This window comes from Poecilia reticulata, chromosome 17 (assembly GCF_904066995.2).
Source record: "Poecilia reticulata chromosome 17, P_reticulata-male-v2, whole genome shotgun sequence".
NCBI lineage: Eukaryota > Metazoa > Chordata > Actinopteri > Cyprinodontiformes > Poeciliidae > Poecilia > Poecilia reticulata.
This window is the reverse complement of record NC_088846.1, coordinates 30,330,003-30,356,305: the sequence shown is the minus strand read 5'-3', so window position 1 is coordinate 30,356,305 and position 26,303 is coordinate 30,330,003. Positions and strand designations below refer to the sequence as shown.

General features: G+C 36.0%; 1 protein-coding gene across 3 annotated transcripts; it reads left to right on the top strand.

Moving 5' to 3' along the window:
* LOC103479962 (uncharacterized) lies at positions 1–26,162 on the top strand. 3 transcript variants are annotated; one of them, XM_081598095.1, is made up of 5 exons: positions 1–718; positions 23,289–23,498; positions 23,594–23,640; positions 23,717–23,824; positions 25,674–26,162. In XM_081598095.1, exons 1-4 carry the CDS (start codon positions 679–681, stop codon positions 23,726–23,728), a joined length of 309 nt encoding a protein of 102 aa, XP_081454221.1. In that variant the 5' UTR covers positions 1–678; the 3' UTR covers positions 23,729–23,824; positions 25,674–26,162. The 3 variants fall into 3 exon arrangements, with proteins under 3 accessions (XP_081454221.1, XP_081454219.1, XP_081454220.1); XM_081598093.1 differs by lacking the exon at positions 1–718 and adding an exon at positions 855–1,096; XM_081598094.1 differs by lacking the exon at positions 1–718 and adding an exon at positions 1,202–1,444.
* Positions 26,163–26,303: the final 141 nt, after the last annotated feature.

The window sequence follows — 26,303 nt, the reverse complement described above, 5'->3', positions numbered from 1 at the left end:
CAGAACTGGTCAGAACCGGTCAGAACCGGTCAGAACTGGTCAGAACCGGTCAGAACTGGTCAGAACCGGGTTCTTGTTGTGTAGCTCCAGGCTGTGTGACTGGATCTGGTGGATATAATAAGATCATATTTGGAACCGGAACCAGTTTAACCATTGAAACCAGTAAGTTCTGATCCAGATCTTTAATGGTTCCAGTTCTGGTCCTAAATGTTCTGGAGTAACTTTTTAAACTTCAGATCAAAAAGTTCTTTTACTGAGACGGGTTCTGTTGGGTGATTCTGTCATTGATGGAGAACCAGTTTAACCAGTTTAACCAGTAGAACCAGTTTAACCAGTAGAACCAGTTTAACCAGTTTAACCAGTTAGTGTTTCTGTTATAAATAAACTTTTCCAGTTGTAGACGATTCAGAACCAAATCAGTTTCAGTTCTGGTTCTCTGGATCCACTGATGGAAAAATAAACATATAAATTAAATAAAACCAGTAAAAATCAAATAATTAATGGAAACCAGTTTAAACCTGAGACCTTAAACTGGATTCTTTTGAAGCAGGTCGGTTCTGGTTGGTTCTGGTTGGTTCTGGTTGGTTCTGGTTGGTTCTGGTTGGTTCTGGTTGGTTCTGGTTGGTTCTGGTCGGTTGTTGTTGAGGAGATTCATATTGTGTGTTTACTGGGAACAAGATGATCTTTGGTTCTGGAACCAGTTTAACCATTGAAACCAGTAAGATTTTATATTTTATCTGATTATTGAGAAAAACATTCACTGATCATTAAATGTTTCTGCTCTCCGTAAACTTTTCTAAACTCGAGATAAAAGTTTTTATTTCATCATTTTTAAATTTAGTCCAACTAAAACTCAGAAAGGAAAATAAGTAAAAAATCTAAATAAAATTTAAATTTAATCCAAAAACTAAATAATAAAAAACAATCAAATTAATAATCCAAATAAATGGAACAGATTTTATGTTTCAACGATCAGAACCAGTCAGATACAGTCAGATCCGGTCAGAACCGGGTTCTTGTTGTGTAGCTCCAGGCTGTGTGACTGGTGGAGTTAAGATGATCTTTGGTACCGGAACCAGTTTAACCGTCGTACCCAGTAAGTTCATCAGAACCGCGACCCATTTATGCTGAAACTGAACAAAATGAAACAGTGTAGTGAACTGGGTCCAGAACCAGGTTCAGGTCCAGAACCGGGTCCAGAACCAGGTTCAGGTCCAGAACCGGGTCCAGAACCAGGTTCAGGTCCGACTGGACGAAAATGAAAAACAAAAATCAGAAATAATTTCTTGACTAGAAATAATCCTGAGACTGAAGCGAGTTCTGATCCGGTTCTGATCCGGTTGGTACCGGCTGGGTTTTGGTTCTGGAGCCTCAGACTGTGTGAATGCTGGAGGTGGAACCAAGATGACGTTTGGTACCGGAACCAGTTTGACCATCGAACCCAGTAAGTTCTGATCAAATGGTTCGTTTCATTTCTGGTCGTTTTTCTCTGAAATGTTTTTGCTAAAAGTTTAAAAATGAATAAAATGTTTAAATTAAAACCCAATCAGAACCGATCAGAACCAATCAGAACCAGTAGTAGAACTGGTTCTGTAATCCAGCTTCAGGTCCAGATAAATAATCCAGATTAAATATTTAATTTATTATAATAATCAGATTTTAATCTCATCGGTTCTGGTTCTGGTACCAGTTTATCAACCGGACCGGTTCTGATGGTTCTGGTTCTGTAGCTTCAGGCTGTGTGAATGTTGGTGGGAACAAGATGATCTTTGGACCTGGAACCAGTTTAACCATTGAATCCAGTAAGTTCTGATGGAGATCAGAAACATAAATAATTAAAGTTGGAGTTATTATTTACAGTGCAGCGGCGTCTTCCCGTCCAGAACCGGACGTAAAAATTTAAGAAAAGCTGAATTTATGACCCAAATATCAGAACCAGCTGGTCCAAACGGCTGCTGGGTTTCTGGTACCGAGCTTCATGATGTGTGACTGGAACCGGATACAAGATCCTGTTTGGATCCGGAACCAGTTTGACCATCGAACCCAGTAGGTTTACATTTAAAATGGTTGTTTCAATAAGTTCTGGTTCGCTGGGACCGGTTGGCTGACCCAAAGGTTCTGTTTGATTAATGTCAGTTTATCATGTTTAGTTCTGGAACCTGCAGAATTTTTTTTTTCATTGTTTCTGTTTTATTAGCATCAATTTAATGAGTTTAAACTAAAAATCTTTATTTACGTTAAAAAGTTTAAACAGGAAATATTTTTACTCTAAATATTAATCTGATTATTGTCAGTCAGAGCTGAGGGGAAGACGGTGAGATTGGTTCTGGTTCTGGTCCGGTCCAGGTTCTGGTCTGGTTCTGGTCCGGTTCTGGTTCTGGACCCAGCTGGTTTCCGTCCCTGACCCCCTCTGTGTGAATGCTGCAGCTGTTACCAGGATCCTGTTTGGATCCGGATCAGTTGGACCGTCGAACCCAGTCGGTTCTGATTAATGTTGAATTTGACTGAATTAGATTCATAAATAAGTGAAATAAATTAAATTATCAATAAAAACGTTTAAATTTTAATAAAATCATTACATTTTCTGCCAGGTAATAAAATAATCAATAAACCTCATAATTCATGTGAATCGTTTGGATCAGAACCGGCTGCAGTTCGTCAGGTTGGGTTTTGGTTCTGGACCCTCCTGCTGTGTGAACACTGGTGTGAACAGGATCCTGTTTGGATCCGGAACCAGTTTGACCATCAAACCCAGTAAGTCTTTGATCAGGTTGGTTTGTTATGGGCAGCAGCTGCTGGTCAGTTATTGGTGATCAGTTATTGGTGATCAGTGATCAGTTATTGGTGATCAGTTATTGGTGATCAGTTATTGGTGATCAGTGATCAGTTATTGGTGATCAGTTATTGGTGATCAGTTATTGGTGATCAGTTATTGGTGATCAATTTATTAAAACAGATTTTTCTGCACCATTGAAGTGAAAAACTCCAGATTTTATTTTTATTTTGTAAATAATCATAAATTTAATCAGAACCAGAGAAAAATGAACATTTGGTTCTGACTGCAGAGCGTTTGGGTTTCGGTTCTGCTGGAACCGGTCGGTACCGGATCGTCTTTGGGCCTGGAACCAGTTTGACCATTGAACCCAGTTAGCTTCCAGTTCTGGTCCCAGAGGTTCTGTTGAAATGAAGAACCAGAACCAGGTTGAACCAGAACCGGGTTGAACCAGAACCAGGTTGAACCAGAACCGGGTTGAACCAGAACCGGGTTGAACCAGAACCAGGTTGAACCAGAACCGGGTTGAACCAGAACCGGGTTGAACCAGAACCGGGTTGAACCAGAACCGGTCGATTTAAAACAGTTTTAGAGAAACGGGTTGAATTTAAAACATCTGCAGCAGAAAATATGAACCAGAAAGTTTGACAATAATCTGAGATTATTAGATTAATTCATTTCACTGAGTTGCCAATCTGATCAATAAGCAGATATTGATTATCGATTTACTGTAAAAACACGTCAGAAATAACATTTATTATATAATAATATTTCCTGTTTTTAATCTCAGAAATAATAAATTATAGAAATTTAACAGAATATAATCTGTAACAAAGAGACGAGCAGACATTTTAACCAGAACCGGGTCCAATCAGAACCGGGTCCAACCAGAACCGGGCCCAGTCAGAACCCAGTTCTGGTTCTGGACACCGGATCACGTTTGCAGCTGGATCAAAATTAATCATTGAAAATAGTGAATATTAATTTAAACTATAAAAACATCCAGCAGGTTTTTACAGTGAAACGCTGCACTGTAAAAACTGAAACAAATCAGTTTTATTAATGTTTTATCAAGTCAGAAATCATTAAATTATCGTCTCAAACTTCAGATTAAATATTTTATTTGTTTAGAAACAGAAAATGATAAATAAAATCTTCTGTCTGCGTTTTGATATAAATAAAGTTTTCATGGTTCCTGCAGTCGGTTTGTGATCCGGTTTGAGTCGCTGTGTGAACGCAAACCGGCTTCTCTTTGGGAAAGGAACCAAACTGCAGGTTTATTCCAGTAAGTGGAAATAATTTCATTTTTTCTGCTCATCAGAGGTTAAAACATTTAAACCAACAGGAATCTGAACATCTGATTTTATTCTTGGTTCTGGTTCTGGTTCTGGTTCTGGTTCTGGTCCTGGTCCTGGTCCTGGTTCTGGTCCTGGTCCTAGTTCTGGTTCTGGTTCTGGTTCTGGTTCTGGTCCTGGTCCTGGTTCTGGTTCTGGTCCTGGTCCTGGTTCTGGTCCTGGTCCTGGTTCTGGTCCTGGTCCTGGTTCTGGTTCTGGATGTTGTGTTTGTCACAGTGTGTCTCTTTCTGCAAACCGACTCGTCTTTGGTACCGGAACCAAACAGTTTGTCCACCTCAGTGAGTTCAGCTGTTAGTTAATAATAACAGACAGTTAATGAATATTATTGATATTATATGAATATTATTGATATCATTTATAACTCGTATTAATGAATCGTGTTGTTTTTAAGTGTCTTCATAAACCTGCTGCAGTGAAACTTAAACATGTTTCATTAAATTCATAACTATTAACCAGGAAGCTGCTGAAAAATCTCTTCATGTCTCCAAAGGAGATAAAAATATAAAAATCCCAAATATTTCATCATGAGCACTTAAAAAACTGAAACTAAAGTTAATTAGTCCTTAATAAAACGTGACTCTCGTATAAAAACGTGTCTCCTCTGTAACCTTGTTGTCATGGTGACGGTTCTGGTCTCGCTGCTGTTCCCGTCAGGACCCGATTCTCTGTGTGACTGGAAACTATAAAGTTCTGTTTGGACCCGGATCGCGGCTGGTGGTTCTGAAACGTGAGTTTCATGTTATAGAATCTGATCTGGACCAAGTTTACATAAAGTTACATTAAATCTTCTTCACTGTAAACTTTCATTCTTTACATTTTGATTTTTCCAACTAATCACAGAAAAAAACACTTTTAATATTTAATCTGGGTGAAAAAATAATCAGATTACTGAATAATCCCATGGTGACCTCTGGTTGGTTCTGTTGGTTCTGGTCGGTTCTGTTGGTTCTACTGGTTCTGGTCGATTCTTGTTTGGTTCTGTTGGTTCTGGTCGGTTCTGTTGGTTCTGGTCGGTTCTGTTGGTTCTGCTGGTTCTGGTCGGTTCTTGTTTGGTTCTGTTGGTTCTGGTCGGTTCTGTTGGTTCTGGTCGGTTCTGTTGGTTCTGTTGGTTCTGGTCGGTTCTTGTTGGTTCTGTTGGTTCTGGTCGGTTCTGTTGGTTCTGCTGGTTCTGGTCGGTTCTTGTTGGTTCTGTTGGTTCTGGTCGGTTCCTGTTGGTTCTGTTTGGTTCTGTTGGTTCTTGTTGGTTCTGTTTAGTTCTGTTGGTTCTGCTGGTTCTGGTCGGTTCTTGTTCGGTTCTGTTCAGTTCTGTTGGTTCTGGTCGGTTCTGTTGGTTCTGTTTAGTTCTGTTGGTTCTGTTCGGTTCTGTTTGGTTCTGGTCGGTTCTTGTTCAGTTCTGTTGGTTCTGTTCGGTTCTGTTTGGTTCTGGTCGGTTCTTGTTCAGTTCTGGTCGGTTCTTGTTGGTTCTGTTTGGTTCTGGTCGGTTCTTGTTGGTTCTGTTTGGTTCTGGTCGGTTCTTGTTCGGTTCTGTTCAGTTCTGTTGGTTCTGTTTGGTTCTGGTCGGTTCTTGTTCGGTTCTGTTCAGTTCTGTTGGTTCTGTTTGGTTCTGTTCAGTTCTGTTGGTTCTGGTCGGTTCTGTTTGGTTCTGTTGGTTCTGCTGGTTCTGGTCGGTTCTTGTGGAGAGCCGCCAGGCTGTGTGTCTGGATCTGGAAACAGGAAAGTGATTTTTGGTGAAGGAACCACGTTAACAGTTGAACATGGTGAGTAAAAACTCATTGGTCAAAACGACCTTTAACCCCAAAACGTGCCTGAATAATTTTACATGATGAAAATCTGAAATACAAACATTGGACCCGTCTGACATCGGATCAGAACCAAAATGACGTTTTGATGTTATTTTAGCATAATTTATTGTTTCGGTCCCACATGCTTGAGACTCTGTCGGTTCTCTTCTCTCTCCTCTGATCGATCGCCTGATTATCGGTTATTGTTTCCGTCGTTCTGACTGTGTGACTTCGTCTGGAAACTGGAAACTGGTTTTTGGGGATGGAATCAGTCTGAGAGCAGAAAGCAGTGAGTATTGATCAGAATCGATCAGAATAAAAACATCTCCAGATATTAATCCAACTCTGTAGATGAGTTTAAAATCTGATCATCATAAAAATGTTGGGAAACTTTGACAACATGCAGATGATGTGATTCTGTGTCTGATAGGATGAACAGAAACATTTTATCATAAATCTGTTGCAGGGTTTTTCTCTCGGCTGATTCTGATATTCCATAAATAATGGAGCATAAATCCGTTTCGGTTTGCTGGAGGTTTAAATCGGTTTGCTGGAGGTTTAAATCGGTTTGCTGGAGGTTTAAATCGGTTTGCTGGAGGTTTAAATCGGTTTGCTGGAGGTTTAAATCGGTTTGCTGGAGGTTTAAATCGGTTTGCTGGAGGTTTAAATCGGTTTGCTGGAGGTTTAAATCGGTTTCTGCCACCATGTTTGTCTCGGTGTGTCTGGAGTTAAAATCACTTTTGGTTCAGGAACAAAACTCACCATAGATTCAGGTCAGTAGCAGCATTTTAATTAAAACTTTATTGTTATAGTTTATTATTTAATCAAACTTTACACAAAATGAAACAAGTAAAAAATCTTCACTTTAAAAACCAACTCAGATGGTAAATATAAATATGACCAGTGATTGTTTATAGTGTGAGCTTCAGATATAAAACATAAAGTTAATAACCAGTAGATGTAACTTTCACGTTCTGATCCGATTCAGTTTCATCTGGAAACTATAAACTGAGCTTCGGAGAAGGAGCCGCGGTTACCATAGCAACCAGTGAGTAGATTATTACCATCATTTGGTAAATTATAAACCGAAGCTTTTGGGCTGAATGAGCATCGATTATTTTATCTGCAGCAAAATTTGGTTTGATTCTGATTAAAAGTTAATGTTTAATTAATTAAAACAATTAACATATATGTAAATTTGTTTTAGTTTGAAAATTTATTCAGCCTACAAATGTAAAGATTCATCATTATTAATAAAATAATGTCAACAAATTCACTGAAAAATGTTTCCATCAAAACATTTTTGATGGAAAAAATGTTTTGATAATTTTTAACAGACAGTTTTAACAGTCTGTTAAAACTGTTTGTACGTTTTAACAGAACCTTTAACAGAACCTGTTAAAGGTTCTGTTAAAGGTTCAGTTAAACTTTAACAGAACCTGTTAACCTGTTAAAGGTTCTGTTAAAGTTTAACTGAACCTTTAAACTCATTTGGAAAAGGAAACAAACTCCTGATAGAAACTACTAAGTTATTGATTAATGAGTTAAATTATACCTGAGATTTAACAACATTAAATCTACACATTGGATTAAAATAATCCAGTTTAAATGTTTTCAACCTTATTTAGATTTTAGATTTAAAATAATTCTTTATCTGCTTGTTTTAATATTTAATTATTATAAATATTTTCCACCAAAGTAAAGATCAAGAGTAATATTTACAGTTTACTTGGTTATTGGCTTTTATTGTAAATATCATGAAAACTAAATTAATATTTAACTAAACCAAAACTGGAGGTTTAAAAGATTTAAAGGTTTTATTTCTGCCATCAGATGGTGGTCTAGTTAAAGTCCAGCTCAGAGTCACTGTGTGACAACAGCAGGAAACAGAAAGATGATATTTGGGGAAGGAACTAAACTAACGATAGGAAACAGTGAGTGAAAAATATTTAGTTCTGATCTGAACGTTTTAGTTTAAAATATTTATTGTTAAAATGATTTCAGACCCAGAAGGTCAAACGATTTGCTGATGATGTTTTTCTGTTTATTCATCATTTCCAGTTATTTTATGTTTTAAACAAACTTTTACTTCATAAAGTCATAAAAACCACAAAACATCAACAAGGTCAAGAAAAACTGAATATGTAGATATTCACATGTTGAATCAACCGGGAAAAAAAAACTTAGACGCTGTAGTTTGGGAATTTATCTGCTGTAGTTTGGGGATTTATTTGCTGTAGTTTAAGATTTTTTATGTAAAAATTTTTCTCTGTTTGTTTCAAAAGTTTAAGATTTTAGAAATATTTTTGCAGTAAAGGTAACCATCAGATCAGGAGTTTAAAGTAAAGCTTCACTTGGATATTCACTAGAATGATAAGTTTCATAAATACTTTGGTCCAGATGAGAGTATTTAGTTTAAAAACATGAAATCCCCAAAACTTTAGGTTTAAAAGTTTTAAAGGTTTCATTTCTGCCATCAGATGGTGGTCTAGTTAAAGTCCAGCTCAGAGTCACTGTGTGACAACAACAGGAAACGCAAAGCTGATCTTTGGGGAAGGAACTAAACTAACGATAGGAAACAGTGAGTGAAAAACTAAAACTACCAGCAAATATAAACGTTTGACAATTAAACCAAAATGTGTTAAAATTCTGTTAAACATGTTGAATCCACTGGGAATTAAACGCTGTAGTTTGGGAGTTTATCTGCTGTAGTTTGGGAGTTTATCTGCTGTAGTTTGGGAGTTTATCTGCTGTAGTTTGGGAGTTTATCTGCTGTAGTTTGGGAGTTTATCTGCTGTAGTTTGGGAGTTTATCTGCTGTAGTTTGGGAGTTTATCTGCTGTAGTTTGGGAGTTTATCTGCTGTAGTTTGGGAGTTTATCTGCTGTAGTTTGGGAGTTTATCTGCTGTAGTTTGGGAGTTTATTCGCTGTAGTTTTAGCTCGGCACTGCAGCACAGTGTGACTGGAACTGGAGGCTGGAAAATGTTTTTTGGGACGGGAATCAAACTAACGGTTCAGAAACGTGAGTCGAAATGAAACGTTTATTTTTATTATGGATAAAAACCAAAAATCAGATTTTAAGCGATTAATAGTTCCAGTGAAACATGGGAACCAGAAAAACTAACAGAATTACACCATAAATATTTGTGTTGTGAGATAATAAAGTGCAGAATAATAACAGCAGGAGTTAATATTCACTGTAAAAATGAAACATCAGTATTTTAGTTTATTCCTCAGATTGAATCTGAATCAATGACATGAAAAGTTCATCCTCAGAGTTTCTGCTCTGGTTTCTCCTGCTGTGTGAATGGAAATAAATTCATCTTTGGTTCTGGATCCAAACTGACGGTGCAGAAAAGTGAGTTTATCTCAGTTTATGTTTTACAGGACAAACTATTTAAACTTGACCTGATCAGAAATACACTGAAAAAAAGACACGATTGGATCAAAAACTATTGTTTTCCAGGATGATGTGTTTATTAGACTGAAGTCGTTGAACGATTTTAATTGATTATTGGGAGAATATGGTTGATGGTCAGAGCGGTTCAGTCACTGATCAGTTTCTGCTGATCGACTGAAGAACTGGAAACTATAAAGTCACATTCAGAAAAGGAACCAAACTGTTAGTAGAAGTTTTTATTAAATATTACAACATGTTTAACGTTCAGAGGGAAAACATGCCACACAGATCAGATCCAAAGATCCACCAACTGAAACGCTTTTTAACCATATTTAGATTTTTCATGTAGAAATATTTCTCTGTTTGTTTTAAAGTTTAAGACTTTAGAAATATTTTGCAGTAAAGGTAACCATCAGATCAGGATTTAAAGTAAAGCTTCTCTTGGATATTCACTAGAATGATAAGTTTCATAAATACTTTGGTCCAGATGAGAGTATTTAGTTTAAAAACATGAAATCCCCAAAACTGGAGATTTAAAAGTTTTAAATGTTTAATTTCTGCCATCAGATGGTGGTCTAGTTAAAGTCCAGGTCAGAGTTACTGTGTGACAACAGCAGGAGTCACAAAGCTGATCTTTGGGGAAGGAACTAAACTAACGATGGGAAACAGTGAGTGGAAAATATTTAGTTCTGATCTGAATGTTTTAGTTTAAAATATTTATTGTTAAAATGATTTCAGACCCAGAAGGTCAAACGATTTGCTGATGATGTTTTTCTGTTTATTCATCATTTCCAGTTATTTAATGTTTCACCTAAACAAACTTTTACTTCATAAAGTCATAAAAACCACAAAACATCAACAAGGTCATGAAAAACTGAATATGTAGATATTCACATGTTGAATCAACCGGGAAAGAAAAACTTAGACGTTGTAGTTTGGGAGTTTATCTGCTGTAGTTTAAGATTTTTTATGTAAAATTTTTTCTCTGTTTGTTTCAAAAGTTTAAGATTTTAGAAATATTTTTCAGTAAAGGTAACCATCAGATCAGGAGTTTAAAGTAAAGCTTCACTTGGATATTCACTAGAATGATAAGTTTCATAAATACTTTGGTCCAGATGAGAGTATTTAGTTTAAAAACATGAAATACCCAAAACTTTAAGTTTAAAAGTTTAATTTCTGCCATCAGATGGTGGTCTAGTTAAAGTCCAGGTCAGAGTTACTGTGTGACAACAGCAGGAGTCACAAAGCTGATCTTTGGGGAAGGAACTAAACTAACGATAGGAAACAGTGAGTGGAAAATATTTAGTTCTGATCTGAACGATTTAGTTTAAAATATTTATTGTTAAAATGATTTCAGACCCAGAAGGTCAAACGATTTGCTGATGATGTTTTTCTGTTTATTCATCATTTCCAGTTATTTAATGTTTCACCTAAACAAACTTTTACTTCATAAAGTCATAAAAACCACAAAACATCAACAAGGTCACGAAAAACTGAATATGTAGATATTCACATGTTGAATCAACCGGGAAAGAAAAACTTAGACGCTGTAGTTTGGGAGTTTATCTGCTGTAGTTTTAGATTTTTGATGTTAAAATATTTCTGTTTGTTTTAAAGTTTAAGAATTTAGAAATATTTTTGCAGTAAAGGTAACCATCAGATCAGGAGTTTAAAGTAAAGCTTCACTTGGATTTTCACTAGAATGATAAGTTTCATAAATACTTTGGTCCAGATGAGAGTATTTAGTTTAAAAACATGAAATCCCCAAAACTGGAGGTTTAAAAGTTTTAAAGGTTTTATTTCTGCCATCAGATGGTGGTCTAGTTAAAGTCCTGCTCAGAGTTACTGTGTGACAACAACAGGAAACACAAAGCTGATCTTTGGGGAAGGAACTAAACTAACGATAGGAAACAGTGAGTGAAAAACTAAAACTACCAGCAAATATAAACGTTTGACAATTAAACCAAAATGTGTTAAAATTCTGTTAAACATGTTGAATCCACTGGGAAGAAAACGCTGTAGTTTGGGAGTTTATCTGCTGTAGTTTGGGAGTTTATCTGCTGTAGTTTGGGAGTTTATCTGCTGTAGTTTGGGAGTTTATTTGCTGTAGTTTGGGAGTTTATTTGCTGTAGTTTGGGAGTTTATTCGCTGTAGTTTGGGAGTTTATTCGCTGTAGTTTTAGCTCGGCGCTGCAGCACAGTGTGACTGGAACTGGAAGCTGGAAAATGTTTTTTGGGACGGGAATCAAACTAACGGTTCAGAAACGTGAGTCGAAATGAAACGTTATTTTTTATTAAGGATAAAAACCAAAAGTCTGATTTTAAGCGATTAATAGTTCCAGTGAAACATGGGAACCAGAAAAACTAACAGAATTACACCATAAATATTTGTGTTGTGAGATAATAAAGTGCAGAATAATAACAGCAGGAGTTAATATTCACTGTAAAAATGAAACATCAGTATTTTAGTTTATTCCTCAGATTGAATCTGAATCAATGACATGAAAAGTTCATCCTCAGAGTTTCTGCTCTGGTTTCTCCTGCTGTGTGAATGGAAATAAATTCATCTTTGGTTCTGGATCCAAACTGACGGTGCAGAAAAGTGAGTTTATCTCAGTTTATGTTTTACAGGACAAACTATTTAAACTTCACCTGATCAGAAATACACTGAAAAAAAGACACGATTGGATCAAAAACTATTGTTTTCCAGGATGATGTGTTTATTAGACTGAAGTCGTTGAACGATTTTAATTGATTATTGGGAGAATATGGTTGATGGTCAGAGCGGTTCAGTCACTGATCAGTTTCTGCTGATCGACTGAAGAACTGGAAACTATAAAGTCACATTCAGAAAAGGAACCAAACTGTTAGTAGAAGTTTTTATTAAATATTACAACATGTTTAACGTTCAGAGGGAAAACATGCCACACAGATCAGATCCAAAGATCCACCAACTGAAACGCTTTTTAACCATATTTAGATTTTTCATGTAGAAATATTTCTCTGTTTGTTTTAAAGTTTAAGACTTTAGAAATATTTTGCAGTAAAGGTAACCATCAGATCAGGATTTAAAGTAAAGCTTCACTTGGATATTCACTAGAATGATAAGTTTCATAACTACTTTGGTCCAGATGAGAGTATTTAGTTTAAAAACATGAAATCCCCAAAACTGGAGGTTTAAAAGTTTTAAAGGTTTAATTTCTGCCATCAGATGGTGGTCTAGTTAAAGTCCAGGTCAGAGTTACTGTGTGACAACAGCAGGAAACACAAAGCTGATCTTTGGGGAAGGAACTAAACTAACGATAGGAAACAGTGAGTGGAAAATATTTAGTTCTGATCTGAACGATTTAGTTTAAAATATTTATTGTTAAAATGATTTCAGACCCAGAAGGTCAAACGATTTGCTGATGATGTTTTTCTGTTTATTCATCATTTCCAGTTATTTAATGTTTCACCTAAACAAACTTTTACTTCATAAAGTCATAAAAACCACAAAACATCAACAAGGTCACGAAAAACTGAATATGTAGATATTCACATGTTGAATCAACCGGGAAAGAAAAACTTAGACGCTGTAGTTTGGGAGTTTATCTGCTGTAGTTTTAGATTTTTGATGTTAAAATATTTCTGTTTGTTTTAAAGTTTAAGAATTTAGAAATATTTTTGCAGTAAAGGTAACCATCAGATCAGGAGTTTAAAGTAAAGCTTCACTTGGATTTTCACTAGAATGATAAGTTTCATAAATACTTTGGTCCAGATGAGAGTATTTAGTTTAAAAACATGAAATCCCCAAAACTGGAGGTTTAAAAGTTTTAAAGGTTTTATTTCTGCCATCAGATGGTGGTCTAGTTAAAGTCCAGCTCAGAGTCACTGTGTGACAACAACAGGAAACACAAAGCTGATCTTTGGGGAAGGAACTAAACTAACGATAGGAAACAGTGAGTGAAAAACTAAAACTACCAGCAAATATAAACGTTTGACAATTAAACCAAAATGTGTTAAAATTCTGTTAAACATGTTGAATCCACTGGGAATTAAACGTTGTAGTTTGGGAGTTTATCTGCTGTAGTTTGGGAGTTTATCTGCTGTAGTTTGGGAGTTTATTCGCTGTAGTTTGGGAGTTTATCTGCTGTAGTTTGGGAGTTTATTCGCTGTAGTTTGGGAGTTTATCTGCTGTAGTTTGGGAGTTTATCTGCTGTAGTTTAGGAGTTTATCTGCTGTAGTTTAGGAGTTTATCTGCTGTAGTTTGGGAGTTTATCTGCTGTAGTTTTAGCTCGGCGCTGCAGCACAGTGTGACTGGAACTGGAGGCTGGAAAATGTTTTTTGGGACGGGAATCAAACTAACGGTTCAGAAACGTGAGTCGAAATGAAACGTTATTTTTTATTAAGGATAAAAACCAAAAGTCTGATTTTAAGCGATTAATAGTTCCAGTAAAACATGGGAACCAGAAAAACTAACAGAATTACACCATAAATATTTGTGTTGTGAGATAATAAAGTGCAGAATAATAACAGCAGGAGTTAATATTCACTGTAAAAATGAAACATCAGTATTTTAGTTTATTCCTCAGATTGAATCTGAATCAATGACATGAAAAGTTCATCCTCAGAGTTTCTGCTCTGGTTTCTCCTGCTGTGTGAATGGAAATAAATTCATCTTTGGTTCTGGATCCAAACTGACGGTGCAGAAAAGTGAGTTTATCTCAGTTTATGTTTTACAGGACAAACTATTTAAACTTCACCTGATCTGAAATACACTGAAAAAAAGACACGATTGGATCAAAAACTATTGTTTTCCAGGATGATGTGTTTATTAGACTGAAGTCGTTGAACGATTTTAATTGATTATTGGGAGAATATGGTTGATGGTCAGAGCGGTTCAGTCACTGATCAGTTTCTGCTGATCGACTGAAGAACTGGAAACTATAAAGTCACATTCAGAAAAGGAACCAAACTGTTAGTAGAAGTTTTTATTAAATATTACAACATGTTTAACGTTCAGAGGGAAAACATGCCACACAGATCAGATCCAAAGATCCACCAACTGAAACGCTTTTTAACCATATTTAGATTTTTTATGTAAAAATTTTTCTCTGTTTGTTTTAAAGTTTAAGACTTTAGAAATATTTTTGCAGTAAAGGTAACCATCAGATCAGGATTTAAAGTAAAGCTTCTCTTGGATATTCACTAGAATGATAAGTTTCATAAATACTTTGGTCCAGATGAGAGTATTTAGTTTAAAAACATGAAATCCCCAAAACTGGAGATTTAAAAGTTTTAAAGGTTTAATTTCTGCCATCAGATGGTGGTCTAGTTAAAGTCCAGGTCAGAGTTACTGTGTGACAACAGCAGGAGTCACAAAGCTGATCTTTGGGGAAGGAACTAAACTAACGATAGGAAACAGTGAGTGGAAAATATTTAGTTCTGATCTGAACGTTTTAGTTTAAAATATTTATTGTTAAAATGATTTCAGACCCAGAAGGTCAAACGATTTGCTGATGATGTTTTTCTGTTTATTCATCATTTCCAGTTATTTAATGTTTCACCTAAACAAACTTTTACTTCATAAAGTCATAAAAACCACAAAACATCAACAAGGTCATGAAAAACTGAATATGTAGATATTCACATGTTGAATCAACTGGGAAAGAAAAATTTAGACGCTGTAGTTTGGGAATTTATTTGCTGTAGTTTTAGATTTTTTATGTAAAAATATTTCTGTTTGTTTTAAAGTTTAAGATTTTAGAAATATTTTTGCAGTAAAGGTAACCATCAGATCAGGAGTTTAAAGTAAAGCTTCTCTTGGATATTCACTAGAATGATAAGTTTCATAAATACTTTGGTCCAGATGAGAGTATTTAGTTTAAAAACATGAAATTCCCAAAACTTTAAGTTTAAAAGTTTTATTTCTGCCATCAGATGGTGGTCTAGTTAAAGTCCAGCTCAGAGTCACTGTGTGACAACAGCAGGAGTCGCAAAGCTGATCTTTGGGGAAGGAACTAAACTAACGATAGGAAACAGTGAGTGAAAAACTAAAACTACCAGCAAATATAAACGTTTGACAATTAAACCAAAATGTGTTAAAATTCTGTTAAACATGTTGAATCCACTGGGAATTAAACGCTGTAGTTTGGGAGTTTATCTGCTGTAGTTTGGGAGTTTATTCGCTGTAGTTTGGGAGTTTATCTGCTGTAGTTTGGGAGTTTATCTGCTGTAGTTTGGGAGTTTATCTGCTGTAGTTTGGGAGTTTATCTGCTGTAGTTTGGGAGTTTATCTGCTGTAGTTTGGGAGTTTATCTGCTGTAGTTTTAGCTCGGCGCTGCAGCACAGTGTGACTGGAAGTGGAAACTATAAAATGATTTTCGGGACGGGAATCAAACTAACGGTTCAGAAACGTGAGTTGAAATGAAACGTTAATTTTTATTATGGATAAAAACCAAAAATCTGATTTTAATGTTATGCATATTTTAATGGTGATGAAGCTTTAATAAAACTTGGACTTCAGAAGGAAATAACATCATAGGATATTATTAAAGTTAATATTCAGTTAATTTAAAATCAACGACATGAAACGAATGATTTTAGTTTATTCCTCAGATCGAATCTGAATCAATGACATGAAAAGTTCATCCTCAGAGTTTCTGCTCTGGTTTCTCCTGCTGTGTGAATAATTATGGAAATAAATTCATCTTTGGTTCTGGATCCAAACTGACGGTGCAGAAAAGTGAGTTTATCTCAGTTTATGTTTTACAGGACAAACTATTTAAACTTCACCTGATCAGACTCTCAGGTTGTTGGTTCACAGGTAGAAACATGATTGGATCAAACGAACGTTTCCAGGATTTATTGATTATGTTAAAATGATCAGTTTATTCCTGCTTGGTTATTATAAATAAATGATATTTCAGCGTTTCTGCTGCTGACCGACTGACTGTGTGTCTGGATACGGAAACTCAGAACTCGTCTTTGGTTCTGGATCCAAACTGACGGTTCAGTTCGGTACGTTTTACTCATTTTACTTACAAATCAAACTATGATGTCGCATTTTGGTTTAAATCCAGATTTAATAAATAAACTGGATAAATTATATCGGTAATGTTTTACGGTTCCTGTCAGAAATCAGAGTTTATGCTGATGACTTTCTGGTTCTGGAAACTCAGAACCCGTCTTTGGTTCTGGATCCAAACTGACGGTTCCGTCCAGAACGTTAATCTGTTTAATGTCAGACAAACTTTATCGATATTAAACTTCACAGCAGATAAAATGAAACCTTCAAAATGTTGATTTTACTGCAGTTTTTCCACTGACAGGTTTATTAGTTTCATCTGAATCGTTTCTGTCTGATTGTGTCTGAAAACATCAAATAGTTTTTATTATTTAAAACATTTTATAGATATAAATCTGAATCATCCTGAATGTCACCAGAAACATCAGCAATAAAATATTTCATTTACAACCTTTAAATCACATTTAGTGTCTAATTTTAAACAGTTTAATGCAGAAATATCAGTTTCCATGTATTTCTGGGTTCAGCAACACGAAGCTGTTTGGTTCTGGTACCAAACTGAACATCCGACCCAGAAAAATAATCAATGAGGAATAAAACAGTTTATCCAGAATTTAACAGGTTTTTTTCATCCTTGGAGGTAAATTTGTGACTTTATGTTAGTTTAAATTAGGAAGTCAAACAAAAATATAGAAATATAGAAAAATAAAGAAAAATATTGAAAAATATTGAAATATAAAGAAAAATAAAGAAATATATAGAAAAATAAAAAAATATAAAGAAAAATAAGAAAAATAAAGAAAAAGAAAAATAAGAAAAATATAGAAATATAAAGAAATATAAAGAAAAATAAAGAAATAAAAAACAAAGAAAAATAAAGAAAAATAAAGAAAATAAAGAAAAATAAAGAAAATAAACAGCTCAAACATAAAACTGAAAACTTTTTTATCAGTAAACAACCAATCAAGTCTAAAATAATAATCAATATAATGAATATTATAAATATTTTATAATAAGCAGAGGCTTAATGATACAAATGATACTAAATATATTTATTGATTATTGATAACTAAAACTGATCAGTCTGATAGGAAACGAAAACCGATTATTGGAAAGGAGTAAAACTCATAATCAATACCAGAGAATCATTGATTATTCAACTTATTAAACCTCAGACATTAAAACAAACATATTTAGTTTAATGCATAAAATTAAACTGTTTTATTTTAGATTTTCTTTTTCTGACGACTTTGATGATAAATTCAGTCCGAAAAGCAAAAAGTGATTTTATGATGAATCAAAAACCAGAAGATTTAATTTAAAGTTTTAGTTTTAGAGCCGCTGCTGGATGTTACACTGTAAAAATAAAAGTTTTAGTTTTAGAGCCGCTGCTGGATGTTACACTGTAAAAAGCCAGCTGGGTTTTGGGTGGGCTCAGACCCAGAGTGTGTCTGGTTCTGGATCCGGCTGGAAGCTTTGGTTTGGTGAAGGAACCGAACTGATGGTGGAGATCAGTGAGTTCAACGATTCATTTTTACAGTTTTATTAAACTGTGCAGGTTATAAAAACTGGATGTTTTAAAATCAGATCAAATCCAGAAACAGTTTAATAAACATTCGTTCATATTTCAGTAAAATCTCAGAAATGTTATTAAAATGAAATAAACTAAATATTAGACATAATATCCTCAGTTCCAGTATAAATGGTAATAAACCAGTTTGCCCATTAAAGCCTCGCTGGTTCTGGTGGGTTTTTGTCGGGTCGGGTTCCACGGTGTGAATGATGGAGTCCGGATCCGCTTCGGTTCTGGAACCAGTCTGAACGTAGGAACCAGTAAGACCAGCACATTTAACCAGTTACACTTTAACATTGAATGTTTTTATTTTACTGGAAACCAGTTCAACCAGTTAAACTGGTTAAACCAGTTAAACTGGTTGAACTGGGAGCAGATTCTCACTATAAACTTTAATATCTCGTGTTTTATTGGTGTTGGATTAATTAAACTCCAGATTATTCTTGCCTGGACGTTAATCTGGAGCTCAGATTATAATCCAGCTCGGATTCTGTTCCTGTTCTCACTGTGAAACTCTGAGGATCCAAACTGGATTAACTGGTAGGAGAGGAAACCAGTTTACGTTCAGACACTGTAAAACCTGAGAATGTTGTCATCAAATCGATTCACGTTAATAAACTTCGGCTCCAAACTCATAAACGGTTTAATCCAAAACTCATTTTCTCTTCAATCCAGGAGTTTAAATGAATTTAGTCGTTTTTGCGTCATAAATCGGCGTTTGGCTGCTGTGATGGTCCAGACTGGACCCGTCCCAGTGGGTCACTGGTGGGACTGGAAACATGAACTGAGCTGAAAACACAAAAGACAAGATTATTAACATGCAGCAGCAAACGGATCATCAATAATCAATAAATGATCATTTTACACAAAATCCACCAAACATCAGAAAATCTAAACCAAAGTTTAAATATTGATGCTTTTATTGATTAACATGAAAATCTGCTTGAAACCAGTTCAGCTCCTGATCACATCCATCAGTTATTGATCAGTTTCTGGTCTGGAGTCAAACTGCAGCAAATATCATTTTTAAAAACATCAGAAAACTTTTTCATTTCCAGCCTCAAAGATTCATCACTTTGTTACATTTTAATGAAATTATTTTACCGTTTGTTACATTTTAACATCAAAGTGTTTTAAACTTTCTGTTTGTCGGGATTCAGATTTTTCTCAGAACCGACTGAAGGATTAAAACATGAAGGTTTTGACCTGTGACAGATTTATCCAGATTATCCAGATTATCCAGATTATTCAGATTTATTCAGATTATTCAGATTATCCAGATTATCCAGATTATCCAGAAAGCAGCTGAAGGTTTGCCGGTTTCTGACTCGATGCTCTGAACTGTGTGAACGAAGCTGCCAGGAAAACGATGTTTGGCATCGGAGTCAAACTTCACATCCAGTCCAGTAAGAGTTTCACGTTTACAGTTAATAAATATGAATTTATAAAGCGTCATGATGAACCACAGAGATTAATAAACTGTTACGCCTCCAGAATCATTTAAAAGCTTTTGATAATTTTTAATCTGGAGGCAGAAACTAAAACATCAGAACTGTTTATATTGACTGGATATAAATTAGTTTGTGAAGAAAGCAGCTCATTGTTTCCATTAAAAGGCTGAATATGAAACTACAGGGTCAGTTTAAGTAAATCATCTGTAATCTGATGACCACAGATTAAAACTGCGGCTCAGATTAGCAGCAGTAATCTGTAATCTGATGACCACAGATTAAAACTGCGGCTCAGATTAGCAGCAGTAATCTGTAATCTGATGACCACAGATTAAAACTGCGGCTCAGATTAGCAGCAGTAATCTGTAATCTGATGAGCTTCATGCTGAGTTTCTGCTGAGCTGCATGTCGCTGTGTGAATGACGGAACCAGGAAGGTCCACTTCGGGTCCGGAACCGAGCTTCAAGTTCAACGCAGTAAGAAAATTAAACATTAACAGCTGATCGATTATCAATATTTAAATATTGATTTTAACTCAGCAGAGAAACTCCCTCAGTTTTTAATATCAGATTTAATTAACATGGTTTTGGTTTTTGTTGTAGTTTTTGGTCTGGAGTTACAGTTACCATGGAAACGAGCGAGTTCAGTTTAAATATTCATAATTAAACCATAAAAATGATTTTAAAAACAAAATTTTCTGTTTAAATCTGATTATCAAACTTTTGTTCTTATTTAATATAATTATTATTTAAACTTCTGCTCAGTTTGTTTTACATCTTCATCCAGAAACGACAAAGAAAAAATCCTGAAGAGGTTTGGATTTTAACCTCAGATTAAAGTAAATTAAACCCCAAAGAACCAGAACCAGAACCAGAACCGGACAGGAACTGAAGGTTCTGCTGCAGTTTTTGTTTTGGGCCGACTGGCTGTGTGAACACCAACAACAACAAGCTGCTGTTTGGACCCGGAGTCCGGGTCGCCGTGTCGCAGCGTGAGTTGGACCCAGAAACGTTCTGTTGGTTCTACTGGTTCTGTTGGTTCTACTGGTTCTGTTGGTTCTGTTGGTTCTACTGGTTCTGTTGGTTCTGTTGGTTCCTCAGTTGGACCCAGAAATGTTCTGTTGGTTCTACTGGTTCTGTTGGTTCTGTTGGTTCTGTTGGTTCTACTGGTTCTGTTGGTTCTGTTGGTTCTGTTGGTTCTACTGGTTCTGTTGGTTCTGTTGGTTCTACTGGTTCTGTTGGTTCAGTTGGTTCTGTTGGTTCCTCAGTTGGACCCAGAAATGTTCTGTTGGTTCTACTGGTTCTGTTGGTTCTGTTGGTTCTGTTGGTTCTACTGGTTCTGTTGGTTCTGTTGGTTCTACTGGTTCTGTTGGTTCAGTTGGTTCGGTTGGTTCCTCTGTTGGACCCAGAAATGTTCTGTTGGTTCTGTTGGTTCTGTTGGTTCTGTCGGTTCTGCCGGTTCTGCTGGTTCCTCAGTTGGACCCAGATCGTTGTTCTGGTGAAATATTTTCCAGATTATTATTTCGTCTAAATGATTTTATTCGTCTTCACCACAGAAACTGAATATTTTCATCAATTAATGAGTTAAAATATTCAGGATTTTTGAACCTTTTGTAAATAATAATTATTATAAATCTGATTTTTCTGCTCTGAAAACAAACTTTAGTTCTTATAAATTTCACCAGCAATCAGGATTTTATTTAGAATAAATCCAGAATAAATGCTAAATCAATAACATCAGATTATCGGTCGGGTTTCCGTCGCTGTGTGACGCAGAGCGGAACCGGCAAGATCCGGTTTGGACCCGGAACCAAACTGTCGGTGGAGCAAAGTGAGTCCAGTTCAACAAGATTTAAAGAGTTTTAAAAGCATCTAAAATATCACATTAACTTCAGTTTTTATTTATTAGGTGATAAATAACAAAATATCTGACAATAACAGACGAATAATTCAGATTTTATTGAATCGTAGCTCAAATTCAGATAAACTGGAAAAACATTCAGAAAATCATTTCCACACAAATCCTCAAGTTTTCATCACAAAGTCAGAAACGGATGAAATGAGTTAATGATGCAGCTAATTATTATAATCTGTAATCAGATTTAACGCTAAAATAATCTGATGGATTATCTGATGGATAATCTGATGGATAATCTGATAATCTGGTGGATTATCTGATAATAAAATTATCTGATAATCTGGTGGATTATCTGATAATCTGTTGGATAATCTGATAATCTGATGGATTATCTGATAATCTGATAGATTATCTGATGGATAATCTGATGGATTATCTGATGGATAATCTGATGGATAATCTGATAATCTGTTGGATTATCTGATAATCTGGTGGATTATCTGATAATAAAATTATCTGATAATCTGGTGGATTATCTGATAATCTGTTGGATAATCTGATAATCTGGTGGATTATCTGATAATCTGGTGGATTATCTGATAATCTGGTGGATTATCTGATAATCTGGTGGATTATCTGATAATCTGGTGGATTATCTGGTGGATTATCTGATGTAATGTTTCCGTCTGAGCCTGAGTTGCTGTGTGACTCAAACTGGAACCAATAAAATCCAGTTTGGATCCGGATCCAAACTGTTGGTGGAACAAAGTGAGTCCAGTTCAACATTTTTCATTATTTTCACTCAAAACTTTAATTTCTACAATAATTTGCTCCAAACATTAAAACGCCTGAAAGATGCTTTAAGTTTCTGCAACATAAATAGAAAATATTAAAGGATGAAACAGTTTAATTCTGAATCCAGATTGATCGTTCTGGTCCATATGGACACTGGAACCGGCTCCAGAACTGAACTGGTTTCTGTTACTGGTTCCACTCCAGTGTGAATAGCAACAACGTTAAGCTGACGTTTGGATCTGGACTCAAACTGTTTGTTTCTCCCAGTAAGTTGATTCAAAACTTTTAATATTTATGAAAAACAACCAAAAAAATCTACATTTTTCACATCACAGATTTTTTTCTGCTCTAAAATCTGCAGCAGGATTTTTATTGAACTCTTTATCAGTTTTCAATTTAATGTATTTATTTATTTGAGGTTCAGTTTAATTATTTTGTCCTCATTTCAGTTTTAAAATGAATAATTAATATAAATAATTAACATTTTAACTATGCAATAAAAAGCTGAACAGATTTAATCTCAGTGATGATGTTTATGATCAGATTAACTGATTGATTATGAAAACATTTAATATATTTTATCATAAAAACATTAAACCTGGTGGATCGGACCCGGTTTATCAGAACCAGCAGCTTTTTGTGACGGTGAAGTTCACTGTGGTTCAGTTATGATCAATAACGTTAAATATGTAGGTGAAGATGAAACATGAAACTTTAATAAAAGGTTTCAGGAAATGACACGTTGGAATAATTTACTAACAAAATTAAAATATGAGATTTATTAACCAGAGTTAATTAATCTGTACAGTTTAACTGTTTAAACTGTAAACCAACAGTTTAAACCAGTTTAAACCGGTTTAAACTGGTTTAAACCGGTTTAAACTGGTTTAAACCGGTTTTCCATTTTATTTTCTGTAACTTTATGTCTTTATGGAGGTTAAATAAAAACCAGTTTTATGTCGTCTGAAGACATGAAACATTTATCTTTATGTTTATTGTTTATATTTATTATATTTATGTTTATTATGTTTGTCTGAATAAAGATCATAATCAGGATCAAATATAACGAAAAACAAACTCAACATTTTCTAAACCAAAACTAGAAACGAGTTTAAAGTTCAGCAGAAACAGATAAAATCTGTAAGAACGAGTGAATTAATGAAACATCATCATTCATCAGAGGTTCTGGTTCTGGTCGGATTGGCAGAACCGGATCAGAACCCAACAAGCTTTCTGCCCCTGAAGGAAACAAAAAGGTTTAATGTTTTATATTCATGATTTCTGCTTCTGTGTGTTTCAGAGGAAGAAATTGAGCCGGATTATTACGATCTGGGTCCAGCTGAGGGCGACACCAAAGTTTGTCTGGCAACTGGATTTACTCGACACAATGGAGCAGAGAATGCAACTGGGTTTAACAATGCAAACGGCAGTCAGATAACAGATGCCAATGGGAAACCAACAGGCGTCTACAGCCAGGTGGCCTTTCTGACAGATGGACAAACATGTGGAGGTGAGTCTGAACGAGTCAAACTTTCCACCATGACTCAGTTTCCTGGCTGCATCACTGATTTACTGATGACTGTTTGTTGTGTTTGTTTTTCAAAGATGATGATGAGAAGAAGAAGTCCAGTGTGACGCCAGTCTGGAACCAGGTACGTTAAACCCGACTCTAATGGCCTCTGCTGTGTAAAAACCAGTTCTGGGTTTAACGGCTGCTGCTGTTTGCAGATGAGATGGTGAATCTGGCCTCCATTACCATCTTCGGCCTGAGAGTCATCTTCATGAAGACGGTGGCCTTCAACGTCCTGATGACGCTGCGGCTGTGGATGAGTCAGTGTGAGTACAGAACCTCACAGAACCATCAGAACCTCACAGAACCATCAGAACCATCAGAACCTCACAGAACCATCAGAACCTCACAGAACCACAGACAGAACCATCAGAACCTCACAGAACCATCAGAACCTCACAGAACCACAAACAGAACCATCAGAACCTCACAGAACCACAGACAGAACCATCAGAACCTCACAGAACCACAGACAGAACCATCAGAACCTCACAGAACCATCAGAACCTCACAGAACCACAAACAGAACCATCAGAACCTCACAGAACCACAGACAGAACCATCAGAACCTCACAGAACCATCAGAACCTCACAGAACCACAAACAGAACCATCAGAAATACATGGAGATGACAAACAGAACCTCTCGGGGTTTTTTCTACTCCTGAGAGGAAAGTTTTATCCAAAGTAACTTCAGTTTATTAACTAGAAACTTTCTGAATAAATTTAACTGGGGCCTGCCAAAGTGTGCCCATCGGTTGGAACTCAGTGTTCTGATGCTAAAAATTAGCATCAATGCTAAGTTTAGTTAACAATTACAAAATAGCATGTGGAGAATCAAAAGCATGTTGACTGACATGGACTTGAACCATTCAGTATGTTGAAATGAATGCCTAAACTAAAATTAGCCAAAATGCTAATGTTAGCATGAATGTTGTCAGTAGCATGAGGGACATCACTAGCATGTTTTCTCTCATTGACTCACTCCATCAGTATACTAAAAATGGCTAATAAGTAAGAAAAATAGCTAAAAGCTTTTTTTAGGAAAGACATTGCACTAGCCAGACAGGAATATTGAGGCTTTTATTTTGAAATTTTCAGAAAGCTTCGTTTTAAATGGCTACTAATCCCATGTGTAACAGTGGTTTGGTTAATCCAGTTATCTAATGCCCAGAACATCCCAGCATGTTGTAGTTCTGACCTTCTGCTCTGCCCTCTGTATTAATGATCCGCCATGTTTAGAACTACAGAGACCTTGTTGTCCTAACCAGCAGCTCTGCTTTCTCTGTATTCTGTTGCCATAGCAACAGCCAACTGCTGTGTGTGTGAGAGACTTTATCTAACTTTATGAGACACCCAGTGAGTTTTGATGAACAAAGCAGTCCGAACAACTGCTTCCCGTTCAGGATCCGTAAGGTCGATCCAAAAACCGTTTGAAGCGTCTGAGAGGGTTATTTGTTGTCTCTGATGGTCCTGTGATTCATATCTGTAGCTCCTTCACAGAAATAGCAGCGATGAGAGAAATATCTGCTCTGAGCTCAGAAATGTTTCAGAAAAGTCTGAAAATGAATGGATGAGAGCCTGACCTTTACCTTGTCACATAATTTCACCCTGAAGCACCTTGACAGAAAACCATCAGCTCTAGAGAAATTTGTAAAACATTTAACGGGAGCAGGCATGCGTATCAATATCATGACCGACTTTCATACCAATAGAGCGATATTTGTAGATGTGAGAGCGATTTCAAAATGACTTTGGGGTAAAAAATCGAGTCCGTTTCTCACTCTGCGGTTCAGCAGTTTGAAATTTCGCTCGTTTTTCGCTTCTTACGTCGCCGTGGTAACTCAAATCCCCAATGAAAATGATCCTTCTGGTCTGAATCGATGTGCGGAAAGTTAAAGCTGGTCGGTGTTTTGGATGAAGACAGAACTTTGTCCCGGTCACCTGGACCGGCGGCAGGACGTGTCCAGGTGTCCAGGTGATTGTCCCAGTTATTATTCAGCTTCAGGCTTTTCTTCCCGGTCGCCTCAGAGATCCAGACTTCATGTTTACCTGGTTTTTAATGAATCTGGTTCAGATCAAATCCATTCAAATATTTTTTCTTTTTGTTTTTCAGGATTTGTTGAGGAGGAAGGAAACGTCTCGAACCGGACCGATCAGATCCGGACCGATCCGACCCGATTCGATCCGACTCGATCTGGACCGATCCAACCTGATCCAGACCGATCCGATCCTGACCGATCGACCCGATCCGATCCGGACCGATCCGATCCGATCCGATCCGACCCAATCCAACCCGATCTGGACCGATCTGATCCAGACCGATCCGACCCAATCCAACCCGATCCTGACCGATCCGACCCGATCCGATACGGACCGACTCGATCCGGACCGATCCAAACCTGGAGGATCTGTAGATAAAACTTCCTGTTAAAAACCTGAATATAAAGTTATAAACATGATTGTCTTAAAATCACTTCCTCTGTTTTACTCCTGATGAATGAATGATTGTTTCATGTTTGTGTAAATATTAGTGACATCAGAAATATGTAGTTTTATGACCGACTGTGTGGACCTTCAAAATAAAAACCCAAAAGAAACGAGAGCTGATGGTTTTATTTTCTGACTCATGATATGATTTACATTTTCACCAAATAAGGGAGATATAGTAAAAATGATATTCTCATTTATTAATATTCAGTAAATGAAAACATTTATTGAAGTTCATTTATTCCAGTAATAAAAT